At 45.2% G+C, this 26,455-nt stretch overlaps 2 protein-coding genes across 4 annotated transcripts; one reads left to right on the top strand and one right to left on the bottom strand.

Annotated features, from left to right (window-relative positions):
- The first annotated feature begins 117 nt into the window (after window positions 1-117).
- Window positions 118-3,642, top strand: rrp9 (ribosomal RNA processing 9, U3 small nucleolar RNA binding protein). Of its 2 annotated transcripts, none has more exons than XM_062468612.1 (15): window positions 118-347; window positions 497-588; window positions 667-779; window positions 878-945; window positions 1,044-1,085; window positions 1,217-1,343; window positions 1,456-1,580; window positions 1,710-1,802; window positions 1,946-2,046; window positions 2,176-2,310; window positions 2,416-2,478; window positions 2,579-2,736; window positions 2,961-3,040; window positions 3,138-3,211; window positions 3,461-3,642. In XM_062468612.1, the coding sequence occupies exons 1-15, from the start codon at window positions 267-269 to the stop codon at window positions 3,564-3,566; spliced, it is 1,458 nt and encodes a 485-aa protein (XP_062324596.1). In that variant the 5' UTR covers window positions 118-266; the 3' UTR covers window positions 3,567-3,642. The 2 variants fall into 2 exon arrangements, with proteins under 2 accessions (XP_062324596.1, XP_062324597.1); XM_062468613.1 differs by having other exon boundaries at window positions 119-347; window positions 2,579-2,724.
- A 64-nt stretch (window positions 3,643-3,706) lies between these two features.
- On the bottom strand, window positions 3,707-26,455 carry LOC134025803 (metabotropic glutamate receptor 2-like). Of its 2 annotated transcripts, none has more exons than XM_062468610.1 (5): window positions 25,870-26,455; window positions 8,052-8,889; window positions 6,478-7,541; window positions 4,992-5,217; window positions 3,707-4,897 (listed from the first exon to the last, which is right to left on the bottom strand). In XM_062468610.1, the coding sequence occupies exons 1-5, from the start codon at window positions 26,374-26,376 to the stop codon at window positions 4,788-4,790; spliced, it is 2,745 nt and encodes a 914-aa protein (XP_062324594.1). In that variant the 5' UTR covers window positions 26,377-26,455; the 3' UTR covers window positions 3,707-4,787. The 2 variants fall into 2 exon arrangements, with proteins under 2 accessions (XP_062324594.1, XP_062324595.1); XM_062468611.1 differs by having other exon boundaries at window positions 3,707-4,861.

The following is a 26,455-nucleotide window of genomic DNA, read 5'->3' as shown; positions in this document are numbered from 1 at the left end:
ACATATGTTTGTTGGTCCTACTACCTCAATAGTCCAATACCTTTTCTAAAGGGGCGGGCCATATAGCAATTTGGAGTGGGCGTGACAAAGTGATAAAACGCCATCAACCAATCAAAACATTCCCTGCGGTTCCATGTGTTTATGTTCATAGTTTGGTTGAGAATGAGGAAACCCATGTGGATCATGGATGTGGATGCGTGACTTGAACCTGTACATTCTTTTGCGATATAAGTTGTTTAGACAGGTTTTTTTGTTTTTGTTTCGTGATGTCGTCCTTCTTCATTAAGAAAAAAGGAAACGCAACATTTTCCAAAAAAGATGATAATTCAGCAGGCGCAAAACGAAAGGTATGAAACGTAAAGCTAGCTTCTTAAGCTATCATTAGCCGGCTGCTTAGCTTGGTCTAAGGCAAGAAGTAGCTGCTCCCATTGCTAGGTAGTTGAAATAACTCCTGAAATGTCAGTTAAAATGAAACGGTTTTGATCAATTTGTTTAGGTAGTACAGAAGGATGTGGGAAACAAGAGTCGAGCGAAAAAGTTGAATTCGAAGACTAATGAAGAAATCTCCAGTGACTCCGAGACAGAGAGGTAACGGCCTTGCTACACAGAATAAGACAATATAAAATAAAAGCTTAATTTAGCAACCCAATTAACACATTGTTTTAGTCACACAGTTCAAAGGAAAAGAAAATCCCACGAAGAAGAGGAGTTTGAAGAGACACCACAGGAGAAGAAGCTACGTTTAGCCAAAATTTACCTTGACCAACTAAGGGAAGAGGGTAAGAGCGTATCAATGTGTTATACTTCAGAAATACAACCAACTCACCAGTTACTGAGATTTGGATTTTATACATTAGCTTCTCCTTTTGTCCACTAGAAGAAGCCAAGGCAGAGGAGGAGCTGTTTGAGACGGACCTGGTAGCTGGAAGACTCCAAGATGAAGTGGTATGAGGCAGCATGTTAAAATTGTGGAAAAGGTGTAGTCCTTTCTAAACATGATAACAAAAAGATATTCAAAATCACCTCACTGTTTTGTTCTTCAGCTTGAACAGAAAGGAAAGCTCCAGCGAATGGTTGCGAAAGATGTAAGTGTCTTAGATGGTCATGAGCCAAATCATGTTCTAAATGAGTTGTTTGGGGTATTTATCTGGATCTGGTCTTTGATCCACTTGGGAGGTGTCATTGTTTAACTTTTTGTTATTGTGATGGTCTCCAGCTCCTTCCACCAGTCGCCTCTGAAATCCGTTTGTTAAGAGGACACAAGCTGCCCGTCACCTGCCTGGTCATCTCCCCTGACGATAAGAACATCTTCTCTTCTGGCAAAGACTGCTCCATCATCAAATGTATGCCTTTGATTCTTAAGTTAGGCTTGCACATTTAGTTAACTGACCTGGACGTTGACTGCTACACTGACCACTGTCCAAGACTATCATGTTCACAAATCTGTACCTACAGGGGATGTTGAGAGTGGTAAAAAGCTGCACACTATAGCTGGCGGCAGAAAAGGAACCGAGGACCGTCATGTGGGACACACAGCCCATGTTCTATGTATGGCCATATCATCAGATGGAAAATACTTGGTGAGTACAGTTCCCATGCACACTTGTGTTCAGTGCTGAAGGTGGTTGCCTTTATACCAGCTCATCTGCTATGAAGCCAAATAATGCTGTTGACAGAATAAGAATGGAACCCTTTGCATCCCTCCTTAGGCCACTGGAGATATGAATAAACTGATCATGATTTGGGAGGCAGCGACTTGTAAACACTTATACAAGTTCACAGGACATCGGGGTCCTGTATCGGTAAGATGTCTTCACCTTCAGGCAGAAAGTGTCTGCTTTGACCCTGTTGATTTTCTATCCCCATTGTTCATGAGTCATATCATGCCATGGTTTGGCTGGATGTTTTTCTTCGAGGGGTCATACTAAGCAACTGTCCTGTTCAGGGTCTGTCCTTTCGGAGAGGAACCCATGAACTTTACAGCGCCTCTCACGATCGTTCGGTCAAGGTGTGGAACGTGGACGAGAACGCCTATGTGGAAACACTGTAAGTCTGGATGAACCATGACGCGTTCCTTTAAAAGGTCCCATGACACGTTCCTTTAACCACATTCTCAGTTTGTGTGTGTTCCACTCCAAGTGTATGTGTGTTAGTGACTGTGTTTCTATCCCCCAGGTTTGGGCACCAGGATGTGATCACGGGCCTGGATGGAGGGAGTAGAGAGCGATGTGTCACCTCTGGGGGGAGGGACCGCACAGTGAGGGTCTGGAAGATAGCTGAAGAATCCCAGCTTGTGTTCCATGGCCATGAGTGAGTCGCCCTCCCCCCCCCCCTCGTCACCCCCTTGACGTGCAAGGTGTCTGTGCTCACTAGTAGGCCTGACCTTAATCTGTTTCCTTGTTTTGTACTGTCCAGGGGTTCCATTGACTGCATCCAGCTCATTAACGAGGAGCACATGATAACGGGGGCTGATGATGGGTAAGGGAGCACAACTTTAAAAGTCCTCTTAAATAATACAAGAGATCCTATTACAGAGCGCAGGCATTGACCCCCCCCTGGTTCCAAATTACTTTCTCAGCTCCGTCTCCCTCTGGAGTGTCAACAAGAAGAAGCCCCTGAGCACGGTGAAGCAGGCTCACGGTTGCCATGGTGATGCGGGGCTGGAGCAGCCTTATTGGGTGGCGTCCGTGGCGGCACTGCAGAATTCTGATACCGTTGCTTCAGGTGCCTCCAGCTGTGAGAGTCCTTCACCAGGCCAACAGACCCGACACACACAGCACCCTTCAATCATGCTGTCTAGACACACACTCAGACCACCACAAGGGCATTTCCCTTTCCTCGTTTGAATTCCACTTTGAGTAGAAATGAAGCAATCCAAGTTAGTAGCAGACTACCAGATACATGCTTGTCCTTTTACATTTGACTCAAAGTTGTCTTTTATGGGTGCGTTTTCTCCTCAGGTTCTCACAACTCAGAGGTTCAGCTGTGGAAGTGTAGCCAGGGCTACAGAGGTCTGCAGCGTCTCTTCACTGTGCCTGTGGTAAGACTTGCGCTGATCTTCAGTACACGCACAGGTGTGGCAGCAATGATGGCTTTGGCTCCTGCTGATGGTTATCTTCTCTCTCTGTCTCTAACAGACGGGGTTTGTCAACAGTTTAAAATTCTCCAGCACAGGCCAATTCCTGGTTGCAGGAGTTGGACAGGAGCACAGGTACTCTCAACTGCTACACCACCTTCATTCTAGAATCATCATCTGAAATACTGTTTTGATTTGTTTTTGGCGTGAAGTTTTGCTTAGTATGTAGTTTCAATAGTGTCTCACTAGAGGGCACTGTGGTTTCACTCATATCTCCCCCAGTAATGTACTGTGTAAATACATTATTTCTACACTCTAATCTCATCCTGACAAACATGAATGTCATATCTGGTAGTTAATGTTTAATACATTATTTAATTTCAGGCTTGGCCGCTGGTGGAGAATGAAAGAAGCAAAGAATGGACTCTACATCATTCCTCTGAAAAGACAAAACCCTGAGCAAGAAGTTGAGGGAGTTGAGGGAGAATAGTATATTATTTGATCATTTAAGTAGTCATCTGTGTATGCAATTTTGTTTTGTAAATAAAATTATTTACACAATTTAATGAGTATCAGACTTATGTTTAATTCAGAAAAATCCACTGTCTTTATAAGGATGTCAATGTGATGCATGATTTTATCACTTGTACAGACCTGTGTTCTTTTGACTAGGCTGCTTGCCCTATGGGTTGTGGCATGGGAATCCCTTGAGATGTCACAATTGAAAAGGAAATCCTTTTAACAGCTTACTCCATCTATACCGACATCGCACCGGATGGAGAAAATAAAGTACTTTCTGGCAGGTACCGGGGGGTGAAAAGTGCCTGTTATTATAGCATGGCTTGTTCCCTTAGGACTAACATGAATGCATGAACTATTAAGACAAATACACTTTTTATACTAAGAAAATTCTATGTAAATCCTTTTTTTTTCTTTTTTACATTTAAGAGTGAAAATATAGTAGTAGTTGTGTCGGCTGAGCCTAGGTGTGTAGGCTGAGGCGTTGTGTAGGCTGAGACCGATGTCCAGTGTAGTTTATTCAGGGGAATTTCTTGGGATGTCTTGATGTATAAATACAACAGTTGTAACAGTTTTTACACGTTATGTTGAAGTCACATGAATTACACTGGCCTCATGTTTTAATAATTAAAAAAGAAAAACATTTTATTTACATAAATTACAAAAAAGCAAGAACTGGTTCACCAAATTCTACGTTGAAACATTGTCCTTTATACTGTGTAGTCGTCTAGGTTTTATTTACTCTGACTACAGTTTAGCTAATGTCATTTAATTTTGAAAAGAAGGGGTCAATTTCATTTAGTCATTATTGTGAATTAGTTACAGGAAATAAACATCTGGATATCATATTCACAGCACTGTAAGAACAGGATAACATTTTTGTAAGACATCATGATTGCTTCACAACCATCTCATTCACAAGACTTCTCTGACAAAAACAGACAAAAAAAAATGTGCAGTGCATTCAACCACATCTATCTGGAAACCAAGGACACCACGGCCAGCTAAATCTACAAAAATGTTTTACAGTACATACATTACTTATAGTCTCACATATTAGATTTCACAGTCAGGAGCACCCATGTCACACCAGCCATGGGGGCTGTGTCATCATCAGTCCGGCTCCATGAGGGAGTGATTGATGACGGAGTAGTGGCTTGTGCTTGGAGGAGGAACCATTTCAGATCAATCTTCACAATGAAGACGTTGTGGAGTCCACCACCTCACGTCCGTTACACACGGCTGGCACGTAACTAGAGGCCGAGCCTGAAGAAACACACAAGACAGTTCCAAGTTCTGGAACTGCGTTTTCCAGAACTTATGTATGTGCTGACAACTCACAAGTGAACTCATCAATGCTACATGTCGTTGACAAAATATCTGGAAGGAGTAATACCTTGTATGGGGATGTTGGAGGAACTGCCTTTGGAGTAGCTGGAGCCGGGCGCAGACGCACATGCGGACGCGGACAGCGTGGTCCCAAAGCGGTTGGCTGTGCCCCTGAGCGTGGTGACATTCTTTTGAGGTTGGAACAGGATGATGTGGACTTTGGGTGCGAAGAGACAGCCCAGGACCACGGAGCCACTCAGACTGACGGAGATGCACATGGTGGTTGTCTGCACCTGAAGGGGCATGGAGACAGGAGTAGACTGAGCAACAGCTGTGAGCAATAGATGCTCTTTACTGTTTGAGAAACAGGAAGATGGAAAGCAGAGTTGGTCTGATTTGAAAACAGTGGGGCATATAGCATGTCTGGCTATGACCCAGCTGATGATGTGAGCTGACTGGAGGTCATCTGTTCATCTGCCCCTCCCTGGTCCACTGGCTTATTATTCTGTGCCTGACACATCTGTTTACTTGACAGCTTGGTGTTAAATCAGTGTACTATATAGGATATCTTAGCTAAATACACAGACATATATTCAAGGAAACAGGACCATGCTTATACTAGCTATGGCTATAGGTTGCTATGTGTTTCTGATTAATAACAGTAACCTACATGATACAGACCAATAAAGTCTCAAATAGTCTAGTTCCCAGTGAACTCCTGTTGACCATTTGAATAACTATTGGACAGTGACTAAGGTTTCTCTCATGCTCCAGTGTGAGCTCCCTGAGCTGGGTCCCAGCCACAACCTCAGGATCAGGTTTGATTGTACAAACATATATGGATTGAAAGGTTGGTTTGAAAAAGTCTGAAATGTAAAGTATACTCAAACACTTGGGAAATGAATCAGTTAGAAGTAACAATCTATATTCTTGTACTTTTACACAGATGGAGAAGGCATGCCTGCTTCACCGTGCTCAGGGGCTTCTTCAAGAGCAAAGTTTCTATTTTATTTCAAGGCTTCTGAAAGCGTTGGTATGTTTAATATCCATCTATGAGAGTTAATAACGATTTTATGGACAACACAGCTGGGCTTTCATGTTAGAATACTTCCAATGTTTTATCGAAACCAGACTTGAAATGCAGAACCAGAGCCCACTGCAATCATTATTAATGGCACACAAACAGAGCAACACACCAAGGTCTCTGTTCCAGAGCCCAAACTATTTCAATTTTAATGATTCTACCAATGTTCTATCATGAGACAGGTTCATTTCTCTAGCAGTCCATCCAGTTTCTTCTCTTTTTAAATCCCTCATAAGAGTTGGTAGGTGTTTCGGAGTGTTTTCCTAGCTACAGCACAGACATAAGGCTATGGCCTTTTCACAGCACCCCATGCGACACCTCCTCCCCCACTGATTTCAAGGATGAACCTACAGTTGTGGGACAGCCCTGTTGGGCCAGATGACCTATTTTTCCTGACAGCCAGATCCTGAGGTGGCACTTGGCCCTTGTATGCTTTCTCTTGACACACGCAACAATAACACACACTCACCCTGTAGTCGCTGGCGGTCACGTAGAAGATGGGCTGGAAGGCCAGCCAGATGATGCAGGTGGTGTACATGGTGAACCCGATGAACTTGGCCTCGTTGAAATTCTCCGGACACTTCCTGGTCTTGAAGGCGTAGACGGTGCAGAGGATGATGAGGATGCAGTTGTAGGTGAGCGACAGCAGCATGCTGGAGTCCTTGCTGTTGCACTTGAGCGTGACCACGTCCCTCCTCTCGGGGCTCACCTCCTTTCTGACCCCCGGCAGCTCCACCAGGAGCCACACCACAGCCACCAGCATCTGGCAGGAGATCAGCACTCCGCAGATGGCCACCTGGGAGGCGGGGCTGATGAGCCTGGGCCGCTGGGCGCCGTCCTTCACCCCGCTGAATATCCGGGCGATGCGGTTGGTCTTGGTGAGGAGAGCAGAGTAGCACACGGCAAAGGAGGTGCCCAGGCCGAGGCGGCGCAGCGTGCACACGGCCATGGACGGCTTGGCGATGTAGATGAAGGTCATGCTGTAGCACATGAGCACGCCCAGCAGCAGGATGTAGGAGAGCTCGCGCCCGCTGGCTTTCACCACGGGAGTCTCATTGTTCTTGAAGAACAGGCCCACCACGGAGAGCGTGCAGAGCATTCCCAGGCAGGAGATGGTGACCGGCCCGATCGCCCAGGCGTCCTCCCAGCGGATGTACTCCTCCGGCAGGTCGTAGCAGCCCGTCAGGTTGGCCAGGGGCCACTCACCGAAGCTGCAGTCAGCACAGGTGAACTCGTCCAGCAGGTACTGGTAGGGCTGGCAGGGGATGCAGATCCAGCAGCACACGTCTCCAGGCTGCATGCTCTTCACCTCATTCTTCTTACAGGGGTCGCTGCACTGGGAGGTGGGGGGGCCCTGGCCTTTCCAGGACACTAGGTTGGTATTGAGGGTCAGATCCTGGGACCAGTAGCCCACCTTCTTGTAGACGAAGCGCTCATCCTCTTTGTGATAGTGGAAGATGTTGTAGCGGCCAAGGCTGTCACCGTAGCTGTCAAAGCGCACCATGTTTTCGGTGTCCGCCGGTCTGAAGGGCGCTGGAAGGAAGACACATCACTCATGTTGACTTCAGAGAACAAATTCCTTTTCAATAATAAAATAAATTTAATCAGGACAAAGGGGCAAGATATACATAGGAAAAAAATCACATAGAACACAAAGGTAGAAAACGTACAAAGTCATAATTGGCTCATCCAAATCCTTTTGCTTTCAAAATCACTTTTTTAATTGAAAAGGTAAAGATTTTATAAAATAGTGCACATTGGCTAGCTCTCAGAATTATAATTGACTCTGCTGATCTTGCCCTGCTAATTAATGTTTCATCTCTGCACATTACATAATCAGAAAATGTTTATGCTAATTTGAAATCTGTATTTGCTTCAGATTGAACCAATTTTCATGATTAGATTTTCAATTATATTTAGACACTATGAGGAAACATTCATGGTAATAATGACACAGTGTTATGTAATTATGAGATCTTGTGTGCTTATCCCCAAGCACATTGAAAAAACATTGATAAAGGTGGTGTTATCTGTTTCACTCACCATCAAATTTGGTTTTGATGATAAACTCCCTGTAGAACCTCCTTCCGTTTCCTGGTTTCATAGCATCACATATTTTGGTGGAGTTGGGGCAAACAGCCTGTCTCATGTTGTGCAGGGCATGGGCCATGGCATAGACAGCATTCATCACAAACATGATCTTGGACTCCGGTTCAAAGAAGCCGTCCCTCAGGCTGTGTTCAGTGCAGTGTGCCTCGCTGAGGTTGCAGGCAAAGCGGTGCTCCCAGAACTCCTCAAACCAGGGGTTACGCCGGTTGGTGTATGGGTTTAGCTTGGTGAAATAATCTTCAAACTCCCTGATGGAGTACGAGGCCAGCTCGATGGTAAAGGCTCCGTCTGCTGCGGCTTCACTGCCCCTCACCACACTCTCCTGGGCCCCCCAGCCATCGCTGGCCACCCAGGTGAAGCTGACGTTCATGCGAGCGGCCGCAACCAGCAGCTCCCTTGCGTCTTCGCTGCGGGTGAACAGGATGACCACCTTGGCGTTAGACTTCTGCTGCAGCGAGCGGATCACGTTGTCGTAGCTCACACGGCTCATGGAGCGGCTGACCTTAGCAGAAGTGGCGATGCAGATTTGGCGCGCACGGGCTTCCTGCTGGAAGGCATCGATTCCTGTCTCGCCGTAGTCACCCTCCGAGGCCACGGTGGACACGTAGGTCCAGTTGAAGTAGCGCAGGATCTCCGCCATGGCCTTGGCCTGGTAGAAGTCCGGGGGCACGGTGCGGGCGAAGTAGTCGTAGCGGGTCTTGTCGCTTAGCTTGGCGCTGGTGGAGGCATAGCTGATCTGAGGGATCTGGAAGAGCCGGAGCAGGTTAGCCACCTGTGAAGAGAACAGGAGGCAACCGTACTTTACTTTTATCTCAGTAAAATCTGACATCATAATCAACACAATAAGATCACGGCACCAACACATAATTTTCATACATAATTTGTGAAGTATTATTTGCCTGTGTGTTTCCAGTCAGACAGACATAATCTGGACCTGAGGGTGATTCAGTAGCTGTGGTACACGGCTGCTGTCTGCTAATGTCCAGCAGGAGGTGAAGCGACTCTAACAACTGATTTTATCTGTCTACCAACTGTCAACCCTTTCAGAAAGCCTTCTTGCCAGAAGCAAGAGCCACAAATCCCACAGATGGAGAAAAATAATAACACCAAACATATGAGAGTGACAGAAGATTGTTCAGTCCAGATACTCCCAGACATGCTGGTATCTTAATCTATTATCAATACAGACCACCATGGGGTTATTATGCCCAACTACCTCAGACAACATATCGATTTTCCTGTGGGAGTGACAGTGGGTGTTGTTGAGTGCAATGATGAGGAGAATTGTGTGATTTACTGCAATTTATCTGGGAGCAGTAGACGGTGAATGAGAAGTTTAACCAATTTATTTTTCTTCCATTGTCAAAAACATATTTGGGTTTTAGGGCTGAAGTGTATTGTTCTATTCTTGCTCAACATTAAAACATTTCCCACAGGTGATTGGTGCTGTCTGAATTGTTCTCCTCCAGCCCAAGGGTTTGTGAGGAAGTCTGCAATTAGAGAGAACTCTCTCTGACACCGCTGTTACTACGACCTACTGTACCTTAGGCATCCCATAAAGGCCCAGAGTCAACAGTGTTTGTCTCAAAACTCTAATTGGATTCCCTTGACTTCATTTTCTTCCATTCTACAGCATATGACTACACAGTGAACTGTTGTGTCTACGTGTCAGCTGTTGCAGCCTCATTCTGTCAGTCATCAAGGTGCAAGATTCTAAATGGTTAGGTCAGCACTATTTACAGTATTAAATTGTCATCTCATCCAGTCACTATCATAATACTCAAACAGGTTTAACGTGCACATCTTTTATAGTGTCAGACAAGGCCGTAGCCATGGAGTCAACATTGGGGGGACGAATATTTTTTTAATGATAATTTCGGACAGCTTGCGTGGTTGCCTGTCGTAGCGTAGCACATTTATATTTTTATATCACTATCTTGGGGGGGACATTTTGACCAGATTTGAATATTGGGGGGGGATGTGTCCCCCCTTCCAATATGTATTATGATTACAGCCTTGGTGTCAGTAGAGTAAATCCTTATGAGTGACTGGAACTGATGATGGAAATCCCATTGACGTGTAGAGCTCTGATCACACGATTGTATGAAAGCATGATTTTCACATACGTCTGACACCAGTTGGTGCTGTCTTGTTCATGCCAGTGTGCCTGTATGTACCACCTCCAAATATCTGGGCTATTTACGCCATGGATACATCTCTTAAATTAGTTTGACCCAGTGGAACATCAGGGATGAAGATGGAGTCGAGCATGCTGAGTGCGATGTTAACATTGAGTGCTTCTCCCTACAGTCTCCCTATGAGCTGACTGACATTAACCCTGATCTCAGAACAGCCATGTGCTTAACCCACTTTGACAGCTCCATTTAAAACCGCCCAAGGACAAGGCCCCGCAGAGAGCACATGCACACCACACACCCTCAAGAAAATATGATGCATTCAGACAGCCACCCTGCCCCCTGTCTACAACAGCATTAAGGCATCCCATTTTCTCTGCTTGAATATGGAGTACAGGGTCACCATATGCAATATCAATTATAAATCCAGTAATAACAGTACACTATAAGGAAATGGGATAGCATAGGGAGGCAGAATTAACAGGTAAAAGCAATAACTGCCAACTTCTATCAAAATTATGACTTTTTCTAGCAACATATTGGCTTTATTTGTTGTGATTAAGGTTTCGATGGGAACTGTTTTCAATTGTTTCATTGTCTCCAGCCAGACTGAGCCAGTCACACACGCATGGATCCCTCAACCACTTCTTCTAGAAAGACAGTGAACTGTCAGTTGGTTGTCACCAAAGGACTCAGGAAAAACTACTATCTTGACAGCAGACCAATCCGGATAGCACTGGAGTGTGTGACATGCCTGTGTTTCTCTATCTTTAGTTTCTCTGTCAAAAAAATGCAACAAAAAAAAGAAAGAAAATCCGTCTCCTTCTCCCTTGAAAAATTGATCAGGTCTTCAGCTAATTAACCTTTTACAAATGGTGTTCATTATTCAATTCCCTATAAATTATGTAGGATCTGTTTCATGGACAGCTTCAGATGTGTGGTCTATCCCACCCCTTCTCTGGACCTTTAACCCTGCCATGGGCCCATGGGAGCCAGGCAGCATGGCTCAGCCATCCTATACACTGTTCACAATGCAGAGAGGTTGTATAACTGTTTGTGTAGGAGGGAAACAATACCATGGGTCATTCCATCTCTAAAGCTCCAGAAAACCCACTCATTACAAATGTACATCTTTATAACAATTAATTAGCCACGGTTTCAGTCCTTAGATCATTAGCAAAACAGGCTTGGGTCCTTTCATGGTGTTGCTGCAGCTTGAAGCAAAATATGTTCCGACTCAATTACTGTATCTTCTTCACACTTCAAACGTTGCAAGCATATTTGACTATATAGAGTATATGGTATATTTGGACTAGTAAATCCAACGTGTGCAATCATTTGCTCGTTGGTGTGGTTCCTCTACACAGAAAAGCAGAAAGAGGATGTGTCACCAGACGTTGTTCTGGATGGCCACCCCAGGCATGCTCTGGGGAGTGGGACCAGAACCAGACCGAGCTGGAGGACAGGCTGAATGCATGCAAGCTCTCGCTCGTGTGTCTGTCATGATTCTTTCAACATGGAAAGCCCATCTGTATGTCCCAGAGGTCCTTGCCAAGCATAGAAATAGGAGTGAGAGGAAGTTCAGTCCCATATCTAGTCAATGATATGCAGCGACAGACTCCAGCTTTGCTACATGCCTCCAAATCATACCTTCTATCAAAGAAGCTGGAAAAATGTTTAGGGTTTTAATGGCTATGATGTCCTTGGGCACTAAAATATGTCCATTACTAACTGATAGTGATAATATGCAAGACCTTCTACAAAAAACATTGTTATAGCAGGGAATCTCAATAGCCTAATTGTTGTTTACCTTAAACATAGCCTATCATAATGAACCCAATGAATAGACCAGATGTGATCCTGAGGTACATTGTATTGACTGAAGCTCCATGGTGTCTGTTGATGTAACTATTGACCCGATGGTCTGTGTTCAAAGTCACCAGTGAGTGTACACCAGTGGATAGAGACTGAAGTAAGATTTTGGTTCCTCAGAGTATGGATTTTAGGAAAATCCAATCTAGTGTGGCAGTTGTGCAAGTGTGAGCAAGAGCAATGGGATCTTGCTGTTTGTAAGCTTTACACTTAGTCTCACGCAGGGACATGCACAGGTACGAGCTATTGTTGCCCAGGCAACAGCCCATTTGCCCTGATTGGCTGATCTGCCCCTCTGGAGAAAGAGCCTAAATAAAATGTTTGCGGTTGCGTCAATACAATAAGCCCATCATTAGTAAAGTTAAATAAAATAAATTGTTGGTTTAGGCTTGAGGTGAGCCGTTTTCCTAACCCTAACCCTAATTTTGAAATGTAGGGTTAGGGTTAGACTTAGGGATTGGGTTATGGCTGTAACTCGTCCTGATCCTGACTCTGCTACCACACCTGACCGTAACCCTGTTGTTGGTTTAGGCTTGAGGTGAGCCGTTTTCCTAACCCTAACCCTAATTTTGAAATGTAGGGTTAGGGTTAGACTTAGGGATTGGGTTATGGCTGTAACTCGTCCTGATCCTGACTCTACTACCACACCTGACCGTAACCCTGTTGTTGGTTTAGGCTTGAGGTGAGCCGTTTTCCTAACCCTAACCTTGAAATGTAGGGTTAGGGTTAGACTTAGGGATTGGGTTATGGCTGTAACTCGTCCTGATCCTGACTCTGGTACCACACCTGACCGTAACCCTGTTGTTGGTTTAGGCTTGAGGTGAGCCGTTTTCCTAACCCTAACCTTGAAATGTAGGGTTAGGGTTAGACTTAGGGATTGGGTTATGGCTGTAACTCGTCCTGATCCTGACTCTGCTACCACACCTGACCGTAACCCTGTTGTTGGTTTAGGCTTGAGGTGAGCCGTTTTCCTAACCCTAACCCTAATTTTGAAATGTAGGGTTAGGGTTAGACTTAGGGATTGGGTTATGGCTGTAACTCGTCCTGATCCTGACTCTGCTACCACACCTGACCGTAACCCTGTTGTTGGTTTAGGCTTGAGGTGAGCCGTTTTCCTAACCCTAACCCTAATTTTGAAATGTAGGGTTAGGGTTAGACTTAGGGATTGGGTTATGGCTGTAACTCGTCCTGATCCTGACTCTGCTACCACACCTGACCGTAACCCTGTTGTTGGTTTAGGCTTGAGGTGAGCCGTTTTCCTAACCCTAACCCTAATTTTGAAATGTAGGGTTAGGGATTGGGTTATGGCTGTAACTCGTCCTGATCCTGACTCTGCTACCACACCTGACCGTAACCCTGTTGTTGGTTTAGGCTTGAGGTGAGCCGTTTTCCTAACCCTAATTTTGAAATGTAGGGTTAGGGTTAGACTTAGGGATTGGGTTATGGCTGTAACTCGTCCTGATCCTGACTCTGCTACCACACCTGACCGTAACCCTGTTGTTGGTTTAGGCTTGAGGTGAGCCGTTTTCCTAACCCTAACCCTAATTTTGAAATGTAGGGTTAGGGTTAGACTTAGGGATTGGGTTATGGCTGTAACTCGTCCTGATCCTGACTCTGCTACCACACCTGACCGTAACCCTGTTGTTGGTTTAGGCTTGAGGTGAGCCGTTTTCCTAACCCTAATTTTGAAATGTAGGGTTAGATTTAGGGATTGGGTTATGGCTGTAACTCGTCCTGATCCTGACTCTGCTACCACACCTGACCGTAACCCTGTTGTTGGTTTAGGCTTGAGGTGAGCCGTTTTCCTAACCCTAACTTTGAAATGTAGGGTTAGGGTTAGACTTAGGGATTGGGTTATGGCTGTAACTCGTCCTGATCCTGACTCTGCTACCACACCTGACCGTAACCCTGTTGTTGGTTTAGGCTTGAGGTGAGCCGTTTTCCTAACCCTAACCCTAATTTTGAAATGTAGGGTTAGACTTAGGGATTGGGTTATGGCTGTAACTCGTCCTGATCCTGACTCTGGTACCACACCTGACCGTAACCCTGTTGTTGGTTTAGGCTTGAGGTGAGCCGTTTTCCTAACCCTAACCTTGAAATGTAGGGTTAGGGTTAGACTTAGGGATTGGGTTATGGCTGTAACTCGTCCTGATCCTGACTCTGCTACCACACCTGACCGTAACCCTGTTGTTGGTTTAGGCTTGAGGTGAGCCGTTTTCCTAACCCTAACCCTAATTTTGAAATGTAGGGTTAGGGTTAGACTTAGGGATTGGGTTATGGCTGTAACTCGTCCTGATCCTGACTCTGCTACCACACCTGACCGTAACCCTGTTGTTGGTTTAGGCTTGAGGTGAGCCGTTTTCCTAACCCTAACCCTAATTTTGAAATGTAGGGTTAGATTTAGGGATTGGGTTATGGCTGTAACTCGTCCTGATCCTGACTCTGCTACCACACCTGACCGTAACCCTGTTGTTGGTTTAGGCTTGAGGTGAGCCGTTTTCCTAACCCTAACCCTAATTTTGAAATGTAGGGTTAGGGTTAGACTTAGGGATTGGGTTATGGCTGTAACTCGTCCTGATCCTGACTCTGCTACCACACCTGACCGTAACCCTGTTGTTGGTTTAGGCTTGAGGTGAGCCGTTTTCCTAACCCTAACCCTAATTTTGAAATGTAGGGTTAGGGTTAGACTTAGGGATTGGGTTATGGCTGTAGCTCGTCCTGATCCTGACTCTGCTACCACACCTGACCGTAACCCTGTTGTTGGTTTAGTCTTGAGGTGAGCCGTTTTCCTAACCCTAACCCTAATTTTGAAATGTAGGGTTAGGGTTAGACTTAGGGATTGGGTTATGGCTGTAACTCGTCCTGATCCTGACTCTGCTACCACACCTGACCGTAACCCTGTTGTTGGTTTAGGCTTGAGGTGAGCCGTTTTCCTAACCCTAACTTTGAAATGTAGGGTTAGGGTTAGACTTAGGGATTGGGTTACGGCTGTAACTCGTCCTGATCCTGACTCTGCTACCACACCTGACCGTAACCCTGTTGTTGGTTTAGGCTTGAGGTGAGCCGTTTTCCTAACCCTAACCCTAATTTTGAAATGTAGGGTTAGACTTAGGGATTGGGTTACGGCTGTAACTCGTCCTGATCCTGACTCTGCTACCACACCTGACCGTAACCCTGTTGTTGGTTTAGGCTTGAGGTGAGCCGTTTTCCTAACCCTAACCCTAATTTTGAAATGTAGGGTTAGACTTAGGGATTGGGTTACGGCTGTAACTCGTCCTGATCCTGACTCTGCTACCACACCTGACCGTAACCCTGTTGTTGGTTTAGGCTTGAGGTGAGCCGTTTTCCTAACCCTAATTTTGAAATGTAGGGTTAGGGTTAGACTTAGGGATTGGGTTATGGCTGTAACTCGTCCTGATCCTGACTCTGCTACCACACCTGACCGTAACCCTGTTGTTGGTTTAGGCTTGAGGTGAGCCGTTTTCCTAACCCTAATTTTGAAATGTAGGGTTAGGGTTAGACTTAGGGATTGGGTTACGGCTGTAACTCGTCCTGATCCTGACTCTGCTACCACACCTGACCGTAACCCTGTTGTTGGTTTAGGCTTGAGGTGAGCCGTTTTCCTAACCCTAATTTTGAAATGTAGGGTTAGGGTTAGACTTAGGGATTGGGTTATGGCTGTAACTCGTCCTGATCCTGACTCTGCTACCACACCTGACCGTAACCCTGTTGTTGGTTTAGGCTTGAGGTGAGCCGTTTTCCTAACCCTAACCTTGAAATGTAGGGTTAGACTTAGGGATTGGGTTATGGCTGTAACTCGTCCTGATCCTGACTCTGCTACCACACCTGACCGTAACCCTGTTGTTGGTTTAGGCTTGAGGTGAGCCGTTTTCCTAACCCTAACCCTAATTTTTGAATTTAGGGTTAGATTCACAGATAGGGTTATGGCTATAACTCAGGGACGTGCAGAGATACGAGCTATTGTTGCCCGGGCAACAGCCCATTTGCCCTGATAAAATGCATAAAATAAATTGTGGCTGCGTCAATACGATAAGCCCATCATTAGTAAAGTTAAATAACATAAAATTGCAATATTATCCAGTTCTGTGTTCCTTTATTTTGCCACCATAACGTCAGTGTTGCTCTCTGCCCCCAGTCACATGGCATTGTTTGTATTCTCACGCCGGTGCACTGCGAGTGAAGGAGAGTGAAAACTCTTCCACACGTGACTTTTTGAAGTAATGGAGATAATGCTGATCTCTTTTTTCGTGTTAGAGCAATAGCCCCTCCAAATGTCTGTGCCCTAACCCTAATTTTTGAATTTAGGGTTAGGGTTAGACTTAGGGATTGGGTTATGGCTGTAACTTATCCTGATCCTGACTCTGCTACCACACCTGACCGTAACCCTGTTGTTGGTTTAGGCTTGAGGTGAGCCGTTTTCCTAACCCTAAGCTTGAAATTTAGGGTTAGGGTTAGACTTAGGGATTGGGTTATGGCTGTAACTCATCCTGATCCTGTTTCTGCTACCACACCTGACCGTAACCCTGTTGTTGGTTTAGGCTTGAGGTCAGCCGTTTCCATAACCCTAACCCTAATTTTTGAATTTAGGGTTAGGTTGTTAGATTCACAGATAGGGTTATGGCTATAACTCAGGGACGTGCAGAGGTACGAGCTATTGTTGCCCGGGCAACAGCCCATTTGCCCTGATAAAATGCATAAAATAAATTGTGGCTGCGTCAATACGATAAGCCCATCATTAGTAAAGTTAAATAACATAAAATTGCAATATTATCCAGTTCTGTGTTCCTTTATTTTGCCACCATAACGTCAGTGTTGCCCTCTGCCCCCAGTCACATGGCATTGTTTGTATTCTCACGCCGGTGCACTGCGAGACTTTTTGCAGAGATAATGCTGATCTCTTTTTTCGTGTTAGAGCAATAGCCCCTCCAAATGTCTGTGCATGTCCCTGGTCTTATGAGACACTTATTGCTGTTCTTATTATTATTATTTTCTAATTTGACAATAGGTCTGTGCAATAACATGGTTCATGTTTTTATCATTTTAGTTTATTATGTGATAACCCAACCCACACAACAGAGTGAGCATATGTGTGCGTGGGTGTGTGGTTCTGCTGAAGAAAGTCTTTATCAGGCACCTACATTCACCACATGCCATTTACATTTATCAACACTGCATCCTGCCAAACAAACAACTCTAACTACAGGAGTGACCTCAGCCACCTTGATGAGAAAAAGCTTTGCTGTGCTTTTACAGGTCTAAATGTAGCCACTGATTCACCTCTACAAGCAAAAAGAGTTGAGAAGTATTTCTGTATCGCCATGGTAGCTTAGACAAGAGGATATACTCCTGTTATGATTGAGGTTAGGGTTTTCCTAACCCTAACTTTGAAATGTAGGGTTAGGGTTAGACTTAGGGATTGGGTTACGGCTGTAACTCGTCCTGATCCTGACTCTGCTACCACACCTGACCGTAACCCTGTTGTTGGTTTAGGCTTGAGGTGAGCTGTTTTCCTAACCCTAACCCTAATTTTGAAATGTAGGGTTAGGGTTAGACTTAGGGATTGGGTTACGGCTGTAACTCGTCCTGATCCTGACTCTGCTACCACACCTGACCGTAACCCTGTTGTTGGTTTAGGCTTGAGGTGAGCCGTTTTCCTAACCCTAACCCTAATTTTGAAATGTAGGGTTAGGGTTAGACTTAGGGATTGGGTTACGGCTGTAACTCGTCCTGATCCTGACTCTGCTACCACACCTGACCGTAACCCTGTTGTTGGTTTAGGCTTGAGGTGAGCCGTTTTCCTAACCCTAACCCTAATTTTGAAATGTAGGGTTAGACTTAGGGATTGGGTTACGGCTGTAACTCGTCCTGATCCTGACTCTGCTACCACACCTGACCGTAACCCTGTTGTTGGTTTAGGCTTGAGGTGAGCCGTTTTCCTAACCCTAATTTTGAAATGTAGGGTTAGGGTTAGACTTAGGGATTGGGTTATGGCTGTAACTCGTCCTGATCCTGACTCTGCTACCACACCTGACCGTAACCCTGTTGTTGGTTTAGGCTTGAGGTGAGCCGTTTTCCTAACCCTAATTTTGAAATGTAGGGTTAGGGTTAGACTTAGGGATTGGGTTATGGCTGTAACTCGTCCTGATCCTGACTCTGCTACCACACCTGACCGTAACCCTGTTGTTGGTTTAGGCTTGAGGTGAGCCGTTTTCCTAACCCTAATTTTGAAATGTAGGGTTAGGGTTAGACTTAGGGATTGGGTTATGGCTGTAACTCGTCCTGATCCTGACTCTGCTACCACACCTGACCGTAACCCTGTTGTTGGTTTAGGCTTGAGGTGAGCCGTTTTCCTAACCCTAACCCTAATTTTGAAATGTAGGGTTAGACTTAGGGATTGGGTTATGGCTGTAACTCGTCCTGATCCTGACTCTGCTACCACACCTGACCGTAACCCTGTTGTTGGTTTAGGCTTGAGGTGAGCCGTTTTCCTAACCCTAACCCTAATTTTTGAATTTAGGGTTAGATTCACAGATAGGGTTATGGCTATAACTCAGGGACATGCAGAGGTACGAGCTATTGTTGCCCGGGCAACAGCCCATTTGCCCTGATAAAATGCATAAAATAAATTGTGGCTGCGTCAATACGATAAGCCCATCATTAGTAAAGTTAAATAACATAAAATTGCAATATTATCCAGTTCTGTGTTCCTTTATTTTGCCACCATAACGTCAGTGTTGCTCTCTGCCCCCAGTCACATGGCATTGTTTGTATTCTCACGCCGGTGCACTGCGAGTGAAGGAGAGTGAAAACTCTTCCACACGTGACTTTTTGAAGTAATGGAGATAATGCTGATCTCTTTTTTCGTGTTAGAGCAATAGCCCCTCCAAATGTCTGTGCCCTAACCCTAATTTTTGAATTTAGGGTTAGGGTTAGGGATTGGGTTATGGCTGTAACTTATCCTGATCCTGACTCTGCTACCACACCTGACCGTAACCCTGTTGTTGGTTTAGGCTTGAGGTGAGCCGTTTTCCTAACCCTAAGCTTGAAATTTAGGGTTAGGGTTAGACTTAGGGATTGGGTTATGGCTGTAACTCATCCTGATCCTGTTTCTGCTACCACACCTGACCGTAACCCTGTTGTTGGTTTAGGCTTGAGGTGAGCCGTTTTCCTAACCCTAACTTTGAAATGTAGGGTTAGGGTTAGACTTAGGGATTGGGTTACGGCTGTAACTCGTCCTGATCCTGACTCTGCTACCACACCTGACCGTAACCCTGTTGTTGGTTTAGGCTTGAGGTGAGCCGTTTTCCTAACCCTAACCCTAATTTTGAAATGTAGGGTTAGACTTAGGGATTGGGTTACGGCTGTAACTCGTCCTGATCCTGACTCTGCTACCACACCTGACCGTAACCCTGTTGTTGGTTTAGGCTTGAGGTGAGCCGTTTTCCTAACCCTAATTTTGAAATGTAGGGTTAGGGTTAGACTTAGGGATTGGGTTATGGCTGTAACTCGTCCTGATCCTGACTCTGCTACCACACCTGACCGTAACCCTGTTGTTGGTTTAGGCTTGAGGTGAGCCGTTTTCCTAACCCTAATTTTGAAATGTAGGGTTAGGGTTAGACTTAGGGATTGGGTTACGGCTGTAACTCGTCCTGATCCTGACTCTGCTACCACACCTGACCGTAACCCTGTTGTTGGTTTAGGCTTGAGGTGAGCCGTTTTCCTAACCCTAATTTTGAAATGTAGGGTTAGGGTTAGACTTAGGGATTGGGTTATGGCTGTAACTCGTCCTGATCCTGACTCTGCTACCACACCTGACCGTAACCCTGTTGTTGGTTTAGGCTTGAGGTGAGCCGTTTTCCTAACCCTAACCCTAATTTTTGAATTTAGGGTTAGATTCACAGATAGGGTTATGGCTATAACTCAGGGACGTGCAGAGGTACGAGCTATTGTTGCCCGGGCAACAGCCCATTTGCCCTGATAAAATGCATAAAATAAATTGTGGCTGCGTCAATACGATAAGCCCATCATTAGTAAAGTTAAATAACATAAAATTGCAATATTATCCAGTTCTGTGTTCCTTTATTTTGCCACCATAACGTCAGTGTTGCTCTCTGCCCCCAGTCACATGGCATTGTTTGTATTCTCACGCCGGTGCACTGCGAGTGAAGGAGAGTGAAAACTCTTCCACACGTGACTTTTTGAAGTAATGGAGATAATGCTGATCTCTTTTTTCGTGTTAGAGCAATAGCCCCTCCAAATGTCTGTGCCCTAACCCTAATTTTTGAATTTAGGGTTAGGGTTAGGGATTGGGTTATGGCTGTAACTCATCCTGATCCTGACTCTGCTACCACACCTGACCGTAACCCTGTTGTTGGTTTAGGCTTGAGGTGAGCCGTTTTCCTAACCCTAACCCTAATTTTGAAATGTAGGGTTAGGGTTAGACTTAGGGATTGGGTTACGGCTGTAACTCGTCCTGATCCTGACTCTGCTACCACACCTGACCGTAACCCTGTTGTTGGTTTAGGCTTGAGGTGAGCCGTTTTCCTAACCCTAACCCTAATTTTGAAATGTAGGGTTAGACTTAGGGATTGGGTTACGGCTGTAACTCGTCCTGATCCTGACTCTGCTACCACACCTGACCGTAACCCTGTTGTTGGTTTAGGCTTGAGGTGAGCCGTTTTCCTAACCCTAATTTTGAAATGTAGGGTTAGGGTTAGACTTAGGGATTGGGTTATGGCTGTAACTCGTCCTGATCCTGACTCTGCTACCACACCTGACCGTAACCCTGTTGTTGGTTTAGGCTTGAGGTGAGCCGTTTTCCTAACCCTAATTTTGAAATGTAGGGTTAGGGTTAGACTTAGGGATTGGGTTACGGCTGTAACTCGTCCTGATCCTGACTCTGCTACCACACCTGACCGTAACCCTGTTGTTGGTTTAGGCTTGAGGTGAGCCGTTTTCCTAACCCTAATTTTGAAATGTAGGGTTAGGGTTAGACTTAGGGATTGGGTTATGGCTGTAACTCGTCCTGATCCTGACTCTGCTACCACACCTGACCGTAACCCTGTTGTTGGTTTAGGCTTGAGGTGAGCCGTTTTCCTAACCCTAACCCTAATTTTTGAATTTAGGGTTAGATTCACAGATAGGGTTATGGCTATAACTCAGGGACGTGCAGAGGTACGAGCTATTGTTGCCCGGGCAACAGCCCATTTGCCCTGATAAAATGCATAAAATAAATTGTGGCTGCGTCAATACGATAAGCCCATCATTAGTAAAGTTAAATAACATAAAATTGCAATATTATCCAGTTCTGTGTTCCTTTATTTTGCCACCATAACGTCAGTGTTGCTCTCTGCCCCCAGTCACATGGCATTGTTTGTATTCTCACGCCGGTGCACTGCGAGTGAAGGAGAGTGAAAACTCTTCCACACGTGACTTTTTGAAGTAATGGAGATAATGCTGATCTCTTTTTTCGTGTTAGAGCAATAGCCCCTCCAAATGTCTGTGCCCTAACCCTAATTTTTGAATTTAGGGTTAGGGTTAGACTTAGGGATTGGGTTATGGCTGTAACTTATCCTGATCCTGACTCTGCTACCACACCTGACCGTAACCCTGTTGTTGGTTTAGGCTTGAGGTGAGCCGTTTTCCTAACCCTAAGCTTGAAATTTAGGGTTAGGGTTAGACTTAGGGATTGGGTTATGGCTGTAACTCATCCTGATCCTGTTTCTGCTACCACACCTGACCGTAACCCTGTTGTTGGTTTAGGCTTGAGGTCAGCCGTTTCCATAACCCTAACCCTAATTTTTGAATTTAGGGTTAGGTTGTTAGATTCACAGATAGGGTTATGGCTATAACTCAGGGACGTGCAGAGGTACGAGCTATTGTTGCCCGGGCAACAGCCCATTTGCCCTGATAAAATGCATAAAATAAATTGTGGCTGCGTCAATACGATAAGCCCATCATTAGTAAAGTTAAATAACATAAAATTGCAATATTATCCAGTTCTGTGTTCCTTTATTTTGCCACCATAACGTCAGTGTTGCCCTCTGCCCCCAGTCACATGGCATTGTTTGTATTCTCACGCCGGTGCACTGCGAGACTTTTTGCAGAGATAATGCTGATCTCTTTTTTCGTGTTAGAGCAATAGCCCCTCCAAATGTCTGTGCATGTCCCTGGTCTTATGAGACACTTATTGCTGTTCTTATTATTATTATTTTCTAATTTGACAATAGGTCTGTGCAATAACATGGTTCATGTTTTTATCATTTTAGTTTATTATGTGATAACCCAACCCACACAACAGAGTGAGCGTGGGTGTGTGGTTCTGCTGATGAAAGTCTTTATCAGGCACCTACATTCACCACATGCCATTTACATTTATCAACACTGCATCCTGCCAAACAAACAACTCTAACTACAGGAGTGACCTCAGCCACCTTGATGAGAAAAAGCTTTGCTGTGCTTTTACAGGTCTAAATGTAGCCACTGATTCACCTCTACAAGCAAAAAGAGTTGAGAAGTATTTCTGTATCGCCATGGTAGCTTAGACAAGAGGATATACTCCTGTTATGGATTTTAAGACATACAATTAAATGTACAATGCTCTGGAACACCCACAGTTTCTGTATCAAAATATGATAATTTATTCCATGTCACCTTGTGAGCAAAGGAAAGCAAAAACAACACTTTTCTGGCAGAGGAGATGAAAGACTGGAGGGCTGCACGTAGTGGAAATCGATTGGCTGACATTATGAATGCCTTTCTTGTGTTCTTGTGTCTTGACTGTACCCATCCTCACACCCCTCACACCATCTTCCCTCTACACTAATTAGAGAGCTGAGCAGCACTATGCAAATGTGCTAAAACTTTCAGCTTAAAAAGAACAGGTTCAGGGAAGAGAACGTGGGAGAGGGGCTGGCTAAGAGACAGAGTACCACACAATAAACAAGACCCTTTGATGCTCCCACCGAAAGAGATTTTCTTCATTCCCCCAGTATACTGTCAGCATTTATAAAATGCCTGTAATAGAACTCATAACACAAATACACTGCTACCAATAGAGAACTTTGAAAATCACAAGGGATCTTCTCCAAACACATCACCTTAGATGGCTGTGAAGAAGAGACAAGTGTCCTGTCTAATGGCCACACTGCTGTTTGTTTTATTTTCGTCTCATTAGGAGACACCATCTGTAACAGATTTAATGAGAATGCTGCAGGAGTATCTTTGTCAAGACAAGCAGACACTATTGAAGAAAAAAAACGCTTCATTGTGACATTCAAGAGGAAATAAAACAGTTGACTTTACAAAGACAGAGCAGTCATTGGGCTCATACAGGGCTGAATCATCTAGACTGACAAAGAAATGCTAGGGTATTCACCTGGGGTTGCTGTTGCTGGGAGTTAGGCTGGAAAAGTTCACACATACTCCTCTTAATGCAAAGTGTTCTGAACAGAATTTGTAAACCAGTTAACACATACCTCAGTCAACATCTTCCTTTCTCTGTCTTTCTGTTATGCAGGTTTGGAGTATAGTATGTGCTATACTCTCAAACACTATGTTGGTAAAAGCTATAGACTTCGCTTAAAAAAGCAAAATTTGACTTAATTATTTACTCAGTGTCATTTAAAACTACACATCAACACAGTAGACAATAAATAATTACATGTTCGCAAGTCGCTCTGGATAAGAGCGTCTGCTAAATGACTAAATGTTATTGCACATGAGCATGTAAAAGGTAATCAGAACCTATAGGGAGTTGTAAAGCAATGTATTCACCAAGCTACCTGTATGAACTTGGGCTTGAAATGTCTTATTTTGATGCCATGTGGTCCTTGTGGACATAAGATGGTCCCAGACATGCACGTACCCCCCCCCCCCCCTCCTCACGCCCTACTTCTCTGCCATCCCTTTACCTCTGTGACAGGCAGGGGCAGCATCCTCCCAGCCATCAGGTGGACAGGTCGCTGCCAAGAATCTCTGTGCTCCTTTTGCCCCCCACAGATGGGAAAAGGAGCTCTTCCAAAGCTCTCTTGTGGAAAAGTTGGCCCCAGTGCCCTTCCCCTCAAACAGTCAGTCAGCTCCTCTGGGTTCCAGTGGCAATGCGTCAGCAGCTAGACCCTCTAACGGATTGCATCAAAGGATCTGAGCCACTCACAAAGAAGTGAATCAATGAAGGGTGAATTGACAAAAGATCACTGACAAGTGTCATGCATTTTAATTCATATGTAGAGACACTTGAAAGCTATGTGCTTGAACCTCTAAAGGCCCTCTCACCATGAAGAAAAGTGTTTTCTCCTAGTCTCAAAGGAGGACATTTCCTATCCTGACTGTCATCGATTGGTCGAGGAGTGGTGGATCCAAAATGCCCAGCTCTCTCAGCGGGGGGGGGGGGGGAGTCTGGAGGAGCCATGGTGAAGAGGACTCCCACAGCCTGGTTGTGTTGCCTGATGGGTTTGTGGCATCTGCAGCTGAGATGTAGTTTATTCCTACACTATAGCATTGGCTGATCATTAAAACCGTCATGATTTACATTATGAAGTGATTTGAACAACCAGATACAGATCAACTGTATCCTTTGGACTGAATGTACAGATAGAACACGTCACAGAAGAAGTGAATATATAATCAGTCATCCAATAGGTCGTCATTTCAAAGCACACGTTGTCCAGGTCTGATAGAAGAGCTTGTCTGAAGAGCTTGTCTGAAGTGTGACCGTATTCTGATTACGCACATCTCTACTGACGTGGATCCTGCTAATGGAATCAGAGATTTCACCACACTCCATCACAAATCCCGTGAACCACTCCATCAGCATCACCTCATCTCCTCTCTCCTTCCCTATCAACATAATCATTACCCATCATATCCCATTGCAACAGTGTTGAATTATTCAAATGTGGCTCTTTGCTCCGTTACGTGTGGAACACAGTGATTAAGCCCTCTGTATGTGGAGAACAGGATTTAATCAAGCAAGCCTCCAGCATCTCTTCACAGGTGTGTGAAAGGTCGGTTTTGTCCGTGTGGCGGAAATGATGGCGCTGACAAAGTGATGGAGGTCCCTGTGAACTCGCCTGCTTCAAACACACAGGCGTCTCCGGTGGATAATTATTTCAGTCGTAGCTAAACTCACACAGGAGCTAAAGGCAAATTCCTGTGGCTCAGCGGAGGTGGGGATAAAAAGCATATCCGGTGATCCCTTTTTTATCTGCGCTCTACACCAACCCCCACACACAGACGGACATACACGTAAAAGGAATGTGCACAAAATACAAATACACACAGAACACACACTCAACACCCAAGGTTTCAGTGTGAACGTGCCTGAATGTAGACTGCTAATAATGAAATGGGAACATGACAGCAACTCAGTTGGGACCAATTAAGGAAGTGGAGCTTTGATGCGTCAGCTAGCGCTGGATCTCCCCACGCTGTGTGTGAAATGTGAGCAGAACTGCCATACTAAATACAAGCTCAATGATAGACCTTCTTGTAGCCTGGACATGCACAAGCAAATAAATACCAAAAAGACAACCTATCTGACCTTGTCAGGTCACAAATAGCAAACTTATTGTGCAGTTTAACAGGGTTTCTACTTCATCCACATTCCTCTTAGTAGTGATACATGACACTTGTAGTGAAGCAGGCCCATAGAATGAAGAGCTGCATACTACTACAGGGTAGAGGATTGACCCTGAGAGCCCTGATGGGTGGGCATGTAAAGTTACCTGAATGGATACGTCACTGTACGAGCCCCCGATGACTCCAGAAATGGCAAGGGGCACGTCATCCTGAATGGGGTTGGAGCCATCAGGGCAGATGAAGCCTGGCTCATGCACTTTAGTGAGAGAGGCTCTCACAAACTCCAGGGACTGCTCCAGGGCGTAGGTGTCCTTGGAGCAGGTGTCCAGGATATGGGCCCCCAGTTTGAGTCCGGGGAGGAGACGATCGTCGGAGTTGATTTCATCCAGTGCCAGCAACATGGCCTCCAGTCTCTGGATGCCCCTCTGCTCATTGATTTTACCGCAGTCCTCCACTCCCTCTCCCTTTTCATGCACTGGAAACAAGCCTCCAATCACCACGTCACCGTCAATGGTGATCTCCCGCTTGGCTGACGGAGGGAACCGGGGGCTGGCCAGGACCCCTGGGGTCACCATGTCCAAGAACAGCAGCAGAATGATCCAGAAGGGAGACCCAGAGTCCTGCAGAGTGCGACAGAGCCCTGCGGTTGGCATGGTGGTGTAGTGTGAAGCAGGAGGATATTACATGTTCTGAGGGTGGGTCACTCTGGGGTTTTCTTTCAACAACCGTAGC

The sequence above is a fragment of the Osmerus eperlanus genome, chromosome 1 (assembly GCF_963692335.1).
Source record: "Osmerus eperlanus chromosome 1, fOsmEpe2.1, whole genome shotgun sequence".
Lineage (NCBI taxonomy): Eukaryota > Metazoa > Chordata > Actinopteri > Osmeriformes > Osmeridae > Osmerus > Osmerus eperlanus.
The sequence above is the reverse complement of the archived record's forward strand: the minus strand, read 5'-3'. Positions and strand labels throughout refer to the sequence as shown.

Coding starts and splice junctions, on each gene's coding strand:
- rrp9 (XM_062468612.1), top strand. CDS start 267: ATGTCGTCCTTCTTCATTAAGAAAAAAGGAAACGCAACATTTTCCAAA. Junction 1,086..1,216: donor AGCGAATGGTTGCGAAAGAT/GTAAGTGTCTTA, acceptor GATGGTCTCCAG/CTCCTTCCACCAGTCGCCTC. Junction 1,581..1,709: donor CATCAGATGGAAAATACTTG/GTGAGTACAGTT, acceptor ATCCCTCCTTAG/GCCACTGGAGATATGAATAA.
- LOC134025803 (XM_062468610.1), bottom strand. CDS start 26,376: ATGCCAACCGCAGGGCTCTGTCGCACTCTGCAGGACTCTGGGTCTCCC. Junction 7,542..8,051: donor CATCAAAACCAAATTTGATG/GTGAGTGAAACA, acceptor TCTTCCTTCCAG/CGCCCTTCAGACCGGCGGAC. Junction 4,898..4,991: donor CTCCAACATCCCCATACAAG/GTATTACTCCTT, acceptor TGGAAAACGCAG/TTCCAGAACTTGGAACTGTC.